This window comes from Boleophthalmus pectinirostris, unplaced genomic scaffold, assembly GCF_026225935.1.
Source record: "Boleophthalmus pectinirostris isolate CB_2022bp ecotype Guang Dong unplaced genomic scaffold, ASM2622593v1 HiC_scaffold_1, whole genome shotgun sequence".
In the NCBI taxonomy this organism is placed as follows: Eukaryota; Metazoa; Chordata; class Actinopteri; order Gobiiformes; family Gobiidae; genus Boleophthalmus; species Boleophthalmus pectinirostris.
In genome coordinates this window covers 15,306,899-15,315,495 of record NW_026570970.1, presented here as the reverse complement: position 1 = coordinate 15,315,495, position 8,597 = coordinate 15,306,899, and the positions used below count along the sequence as shown (strand labels likewise).

The 8,597-nt window shown below is 40.4% G+C and overlaps 1 protein-coding gene across 1 annotated transcript; it reads right to left on the bottom strand.

The window, feature by feature from the left end:
• Nucleotides 1-5,867: 5,867 nt before the first annotated feature.
• On the bottom strand, nt 5,868-7,435 carry sp5a (Sp5 transcription factor a). Its single transcript, XM_020931933.2, has 2 exons — nt 7,337-7,435; nt 5,868-6,902 (listed from the first exon to the last, which is right to left on the bottom strand). The coding sequence occupies exons 1-2, from the start codon at nt 7,385-7,387 to the stop codon at nt 5,868-5,870; spliced, it is 1,086 nt and encodes a 361-aa protein (XP_020787592.1). The 5' UTR covers nt 7,388-7,435.
• Nucleotides 7,436-8,597: the final 1,162 nt, after the last annotated feature.

Genomic DNA, 8,597 nt, shown 5'->3' with positions numbered 1-8,597 from the left:
AACTAGAAAAGTACCATCTCATAACATCACAGGGTCGAACAGTGCATATTGAGCTTGACATTATCAGGTAACATCATTCAATGCTCTTTTCTTTACATTTACAACTTTCTACATTATACTTACATCAACCATGAAATAAATAAAAATGTAAACATGCAACATTAGGGTTGTCAAAAGTTTTGAAAATAAGAAACAAATAAATACTAAAACCAGTAACAAAACTAGATACTCATCTGAGCAAGTATAGATACTAAAAAGCCACATTCACAAAACAGAAATGGGCCTTTCCTGAATAGCTTTAGAATGATCTTGAACTGTATCAGAACAAGTATAAGAGCACATGGAGCTCTATGGAACCTACCTGGACCACTGACGGATTACACAGATATAAGGCCACATGATAATATAAAAGATTTAATGTTGAAAATGACATTCTATTCTCTAAGGCAAGAGTGTGTTTTTTAAATTATCATTGTAGTATTGGAAGTGATAATCGGAATTTAGAGTATATTCCTTAGTATCAAACTCAAGTTTGAATTTTTTGTATTTTAGTACGTTACATTTTAGTAACACTTTGTATCAGAGAAAGAAATGTTAAATAACTGAAAATATTGTTTAGATTTTAGATTCAGATTGCTTTGTTTTGTTAACTGCAAAAGAAAACGCTGCAAACCCTTGACCTGGACATGGTTTTCATTTAACAGGTGCCAGCTGGTGCAAAGCAGTGGTCAAAGTAAAGTGTGGGTATTTGAAGACTAAAAAATCTTAAACATTTAAGTTATTTAACACTTTTTTGTTAAGCCATATATGTCCATTCATAGCTGTGAGGCCTTCAGTGACAATCTACAGTATAATCATGCAAATCAACCTGTATGTGTATTGGATATAATTAGATGAAATGAATTTTTACTCTGTGTTTGTAAATAGAGCTCTAAAAGTTGTAACAACACTAACCACTGACAAATGAGAGTTTCAAAATATTATTGTATTGTGAATTGGACAAGATTTTTAAAAATCGAAAAGACAAATGTTAGTAATTATGGTTATTCCAAACATGTCCACAAGATGGAGCATGATTTGATAGATTAACTCCGAGACAGAGGGTTAAATCAGGAGATTACTGACTTTGGCTGACTGAATATTTAGGACAGTTTTTCCACAATATGCACTAACACAGGGACTTTCTGCACCTTGAAGTAAGTTGCAAACAGAAACTACAGTCTCACCTTTTCTGCGTGATTGCAATTCTCTACACAGACACACGGGGGCTCATCGGTCTCAGATGAAAGTCAAAAGCCCCTGTAGAAACACAAATGAAGACACATTCTGAACAGTGTCTGCACTTAAGTCACAGTGATACAAAAAAAATCCAAAAAGCGGGATTCAAAGAAATACATTAAGGGTTAATTTTCTTTGGAGGCAAACAAATTGACTTAATGTGGAGAAAATAAACAAGAAGAAACAATAACAAATAATAACAAATAACAAATAATAATAAGGCATCTGTGGAATGGTACTAAGTGTTGGAAAGCATTTTTATGATTCACTTGTTATGTACACCACCTTATAGGCCTAATAACATGTCAGCATAAACACTATTATGCTTCATACATGGCTGGTTCAGTTGTAATTCCATGCAGTTCATTTTCCATTGTGTGATTTTATTGGTCCATTTGTAAGTGTCTTGAGCGTGTACATAAAGCTAATTTGAGGTTTAAAGGAGAGGCAGTTAAAGCTGAAAGAGGGTCAAGGACGAAGAGGTTGTCCCATGTGCGGCTGCTAACATCTCCACTGGGACTGCTCAGCCGAAGCTTAACATATACAGATATATACAGCTATGCAATCTACATATATGCATGAATTCAATAAAGAGATGGAAATCAGGAAGTAAATGTTATAATGACAGTCTAATGAGTGTTTACTGATGTATAAAACATGCAGCACAGAGTGGGGCCATGGGGACGGGCTCCACTGACCTGCTATAAGAGCCTCCATCTTCACAGTCACAGATGTACAGTCCTCAGTCTGTTTTGTGCTGCTTAGAAGTTGCTAATAGCTCCTAATATTTCATTCTTTCACATGTCCCCCACTAACTCAGCCAATAGGAGGAATAGTGGAACGACACTTTCCACAAGATGAGACATGAGATTAGGTCCACGAGAACAAGACAAGATGAGATTTTCAAACAAGTTATAATAAATAAATTGTGCAGTTCAATTCACAATTGTGACCTAACTATTTTTGATTTACTTTAATATTTCTGCTGTGATTATAGTACTGTGTTTAGCTACTACAGCTTCTCAAAAATGTAACTCACCAACAAACAAACAATTGAAATATAAGCATATGGGGAAAAAAATCTCACAAGATAATTTTTCTCATGAGGTAACTTTGTCTCACGAGCTCTTGTGATGTGAGATATATGTGTATGTGGGCCCCATATGGGCTATGTCTGTGCAGTGAGGGCTGTGAGTGAGAAAAAGCATTATATGTGCAAGTAATTAAGTATATCACTGACAAGTCAATGTAACTAGAAACTTAACCAGTTACAACTTGCCTACTTATTCTCTAATCTTAAAATATTTTAATCTAATCATGTTGATGATCTAATCAAAGATTTACACCACAGTGACCTGATTTGTTAAATGGAGCCAAGAATTGTTTTTACGAATGAGTCCCCATAATGTGATAAATACCCACCCAAATCTATTCCTCAGATTGTGTCATGAAACTGCTGAGCTTATTATAAACAAACTGAATATGGTACAAGGCGAGCCTTTTATTGTGGAGTTTATTGTCCTTTAACCAAACAGATCAATAGTAAGAGCCCAAGTTGTGTTCAACAGGTCTCATGTGGGACATAACCTCCATCACATCACACTGGAGGCACTTCACATGTGAGCACTCAGAGCTGAGGCATCAATATAACCGCTCAGAGGTGCACCTCATCACAATACAATACACCACTAAAGACTCAAGAGCAGGGGACATCACACCTTCTGTCCTTTCAGCAGACTACACCCAGGGGGCGCCACACTTTACATAATAAATATGAATTATACCAAGCAAACAAGCGTCTTTTATAACCAGTTAGACCCCTTTCATCTTTTATAGGGGTCCCACTTTCCTACAGCCATAGCCTGGCCTGGCTTCCTGTTTCACCCTGTGTTGCTGTGTGAAGTCAACACACGCGGGAGCACTGGGAGCTAAAAGGAACTCAGGTCTACTGAACCGTTATGGACTGTTATGTTGAAAATCCCTTGTGGGTCTTACCTCAGGTCTTACTCTATCCAGCTGTACTAAACTATGGACCTGTGGGGTTTATCAATCAGGTGACCCATCGCACACACATTTTATTGTGAAGTGTATTGTGCCTCGAGTCTCAGAAAAGCAACCTAATGCCCAAAGATATTGAGCTATTATTGCTGCAAAAAGATTGTCATTTGATTTGACTGTAATAAGACGCCTGCGTGACTGGATCTGTCCTTGTGTACTTTTGTGCGTGCGTAACTTGTGTGTGGTGGGCACAAAACAAGTCTAAACTTTGGGCAAAAAACAAGCAGAAGTGTTGCAAAAGTTCTTTGTGGACTGGGTAGCTTGAGCTGCGTGTATAGGCCTACATCGTATATCAAAGAACATCATCATTTTAAGAATCAAAGTACACATGGACAAATCTAAAAACGCACAGACCTGTTTACGCACGGACGGATCCGTTTACCCACAGACCAGTTAATAGATTCCGGAACCAAATCACGCTCGAACAAATCAAACTGCACACAAACTGAGTTAGGTACACAAGAATCAAGTTACGCATGCACGGGTCCAATTACGCACGCGTCTTATTATATTCAAATTATAGATATACAAATGTTTTGCAACATAAGATAGCTCCATAAGACGTATTCAAAGACACATAAAGAAACAGATCATTTTAGCCTCCTCCATGTCACATAATCAGCTTTCATAAATTCAGTGATTTTTATCTCAATGTATCATCTCTTGAGACAGATCCTGGTTAAATGGCAGCAACAGATATCTTAAGTTGAACGTAGGCTATGCTTTATAACAATAGTTATATTGTACCGGCATTTGCAGACTACGGTGAGGCTATTTGAATACCTCCTGGAATACAGGCCTGTATTTAAGAAGGTCTTTGGTGATTTGCATTTAGCCAACTTCATCCTATTCTAACTACTTTTTTAACTTGGCTGACAAAACTGCATTCTCTTTTTCTCTTCATTATACATTTGAAATAAAATCTCTAAAATGTCAAAATGCTAATTTGGTGTAAATGTTTCAAAAATCATTAGCCTAGTCCAAGCTAAGGCGGCTGCTACAATCTGAGTATAAAACGAGCTGAAATGCTGTGACAAATAGCCTAACATTTTAGTGTCAGTTTTTGTTTGGCTGTAGAGTGGATTTATAAAAGTGTTGATGCCATGTTTATGACATTAGAACAACTGTGGAGAGGAAGAGAAGCACGAAGCGCGCTCACCTGGAGGCTCCATCCCGCTCTGCTGAAGCATGACGGAAACGCACAACAGAGGGCGCTGTTTGGCACAGAACAGACCTGTCCTAGATTATTCTTCCGTTCATTCATTTCTTCATACAAACCTTTTTAATGGAGGCTATATGTAAATAAATAAGGTTAATGCCAGGTGAGTATTAGGAATCCAAGCATGAGGAGCCAAATATTTTTTTTAATTAATAAAATATATAAAGAATATGCAAAGTTCAATTTCCAGATTATTCAAGAAACAAACAAAAACTTATTTACAACTAAAATTTAGTCCTTCTGATTTGACCAATTAGAAAATAACTGGATAAAGTCCCATTTTAATTCTGGCCCTTCTGCTGAAAATACAGAACACATTCTATAATTTGATGGGCAGGCTTCAGGGGGCAGTCTTCAGGAGCAGTTTTTATTTCTTTAGTCTGCATTGGCTGCTGCCAGTTGATAGTAAATGTATTCAGTATGAAATAAACATTTGAAATTGTAGCCTATTCCTCTGGAAATGTAAATAACATTTTGTTTTGTTTAAAAAGCCACAAAACAGTGGCCATTCAGCACAAGGCATTTTTTCACTTAAGCCAGCAGAGCCTAATTACAATAGCCTACTGTTATGGGAAAATAACTAAGAAAAAAGAAAAGAAAAGAAAAGAGCCATAAACACACCAAGGCCTAAATAGCTCATGTGAATGACCGAGAGGGGGTTCAATGACTTCATCCAGGAGTAAAATGTATAGTCTTTATTCTCACACAGTATTTGGGTCTTATCAACAATAGCAGATCTTTGCGAGAGCATGCTTAAAAACACCCCAAAAGGAGCAAAACTGACACTTTCATTCAACAAAAGCTATTAAATCTCATTTACAGGGGAGAGAATCTTCCACCGAAGACATTAGGATCCAAACACAAGTGTAACACTTGTCTTGTGGTGTATGGTATAGACAGTGGCTTTCAAACAGACCTCCTGGTCCTAAATGAACCAGGTATGACTTCATTTATTTACACTGTGCTACACAGATGTTTAACTACTGTCACAAAAGTTCATCTGAAGAGAAACAAATATGTACCTGTGGACTGTCTCAGAGCAGGGCTCAGCAAACTTTAGTGTTTTTCCAAAGTAATTCAAACTATTGATTGTCCAAATGCCTGTAACAATCTTCTCTGAAGAGTACACCTGCTTTATGTGGTGCTTTATGCACAGTGTTTGTCTTAACAGTGACATTACTATTTTCATTAAATGAACACAAACAAACCAAAAGTGCTTGTTGAATTTTGAACACTATAGCCCGCTTTGGGTCCAGGCCCAGACTTTGAGAAGCACTGCCGGTGACCCTCTACAGTGCCAAGGCTAAATGTGCTACAGCAAACTCCGTGGGTCTTCCCTTTTCACGTGCTCCAGTGTCTTGTCGTGGCATTTGCTCTTCTTGTTCTGATGCGTTTTGACGTGTTTGGCCAAATGGTCACTGCGCATGAAGCGCTTACAACAGTCCGGACACACGAAGCGCTTCTCACCCGTGTGAGTTCTCAGGTGTCTCTGGAGCTCGTCTGAGCGCGTAAAGCTTTTTCCACAGAAAAGCCAGTTGCACACAAACGGCCGCTCCCCCGAGTGCCACCGCAGGTGCGCTTTCAGATGCGACGTCTTCCCGTAAACTTTCCCGCAGCCCGGGATGTGACAGATGTGCTGTTTCTTCTTGCCGGGCTCGTCGCTGGACGTGGACGCCTGACAGTTGGGACAGCGGCACCTCCGACACCTCCTGGCCGTGGCAAGAGGAGACTTGGTGTGGAGAAGTGCAGCGATTTGAGTCTGATACTGTGCAAAGTCCGTATGTCCCAGAACCAAGCCTCTCTGCAGCTGAAAGCGGTGTGGACCGAGAGAGGGCGAGTGGCCCACGTGGTTGCTCTGTTGCAAGCTCCACCACGGGATGTCCTCGCCCGGATTTGGAGACAACTGTCTTTGCTGTTGGACAAAACTCGGCATCGCGGGGGCGATAGGAGTGGGCGCGTAACTAACAGCTGGGACGTACGTGGGCGGAGGGCAGCTGGACTGCATGGAGCAGGGCAGCATCTTGACCGGGGAAAAGTCATAGGGGTACGAGGGGTCCGCCGGGGGCGTGAGAGGCAGTTCGTGTGGCGCGCTGAAGGAGCTCTGGATGTGCGTGGATAACTGCGGCTTGGAGGGTAGTCCAAAAGTGGAGTTCGGCGCAGTCGGGGTGCCCTCGTTAGTCCATGGGTGAAACAGGCGCGAGGGAGACCCCAGTGTTGGGTCATACGGGACCTGGAGGAAGTCAGCGGGGTTTGAACCGTGGTGGTGCCCTATCCGGTTACAAGTCGCTGCGAGGAGAGCCAGTGGGGAGTGCTTACAGTTCTCAGGAGAGGAGTTTGGAGTACGGTCCTGCGAACACAAACTTTCCATTATAACCAGTATAAAACACAAGAGCCACAACTTCCACTATCAACTTTGTGTGTAAGTTAGAACAGAGGACAGACTGACATTCAGTCACTTCTCACTTACAGTTTACAGTGACAGTGAACATAAACATAAACAACCCTCCGTGTAAACAGGACACACAGCCTATGCGCATTAAACTGTCTGTTTTGTTTGCTGTTCTGTCTGTCGATGTGGCAAACTATTAAAAAATAGTCCAGTGAAAGAAGAATGCGTGTAAATAGTGTGATGACAAACACTGGCAATGCCTGTTTCTGACTTTAGAGAAGAAGGCATGCCTTTTCTGTGAGTCCCCATAACCACGGGGAGCTGACATTACGCGCGCGTAATTGCCGTCAAAGTTTACAAGTTCCTTTTAGCCAGGTAAAGTTCGCACAAACCTGGAGAAAAGCCTGGAGAGTTTCATTCCGGAGCACCGCCACCGCTGCCATGGTCCTCCTCCTCCTTCCTTCCGCTCGGAGAAAAGCGAATAAAAAGTGAAAATTCAGTTAAAAGCGCTCATTCGCTGTAAAATGTCTGGTCTCGTTGCGTCTCGGAGCCTCCTCTCTGCCAGATATCCTTGGACCATCTGAGCAGTGAGGGATCACTTCTTAGAATTTGATAAGGACTTTGGTGGGCCGCCAGCCAGTCAGAAATAAGATTTATTACTTTGAAGTTTGCCGCTGCCCAATCATCAAAGAATAGCGGCTCTTTGAGAGGGGAAAGCAAATCCTTTGAATCCACAAAGCTCCTATGGTGTGTTTGTTGGTCTGGATAAAGGGGCTGATTATTAGGGGGGATGGGAAGGGAGGAGATAAAGGCGGGACAATTAATGAAGTAATCACTATGTGGGAAATGTATATACACAAATAATTGGATTTTCTTGATCAAAGACGCCCCTGCCGCCTGGAGACCCCGCTATTGGACGCTGTAGTCATCTGATCCTCTTTTTTGTAATTAAGGATTTGTAGCAGAGCCCTATGTGACAATGTGACATTGTTATCTGCACGGGGAGATCTCCAAGAGCGATTCCTGGCCGTTTGATGGAGGCAACTCAAGTGACTCAACACAAACTTCACATCTCTGGACGATCACCATCTCTTTGTCGTTTCTGATGTGAATTCTCGCGCTTTGTAGAGCTTTTGAACTGTACACTACATTAAACACTTCATTTTGCGCCTCTGAATTATTTCTCATTTGTTTTATCATAATCTCTAAAGCTTGTGTGGCTTTGTAGAGCTTAAAATGGAGACTTACAGCTAGATAATTTATTTTATTTTTTAATTTTACACGGAATTTCATTAGTTTCGTCAAGATTATTTGTTTAATGCAAAAAACACAGTTAACCATTTGTGTTATAACGTTAGATTTTACGCAGTACATTAAAATGACAGTTGTTGCCAGTTTTAAAAGTGGAACCTGCTAATATGGTTTATTGTTATGTGGTCTATAAATATACTTAAATATTGACAATTTCTCCACGTTTGACTATGATTGTGGACTAGTGAACTTAATTAATCTAGTTAATGCCAAAAATGCGTCTTGTACAAAGTAAAGAAAAGTTGATTTGAAGTAGGTCAAACTTTAAATATAAAAATGTAAGTTATCAAAGCTCAAAATTTAGGCTGAACGCGACACAATTCACACTCCCCCTCAAACAAA

Bases quoted from the DNA above. Each gene is read 5' to 3' on its own strand.
- sp5a (XM_020931933.2), bottom strand. From the start codon at position 7,387: ATGGCAGCGGTGGCGGTGCTCCGGAATGAAACTCTCCAGGCTTTTCTC. The intron at 6,903-7,336 runs GTTTGTGCGAAC...TTGTGTTCGCAG, and splicing joins CTCTCCAGGCTTTTCTCCAG to GACCGTACTCCAAACTCCTC.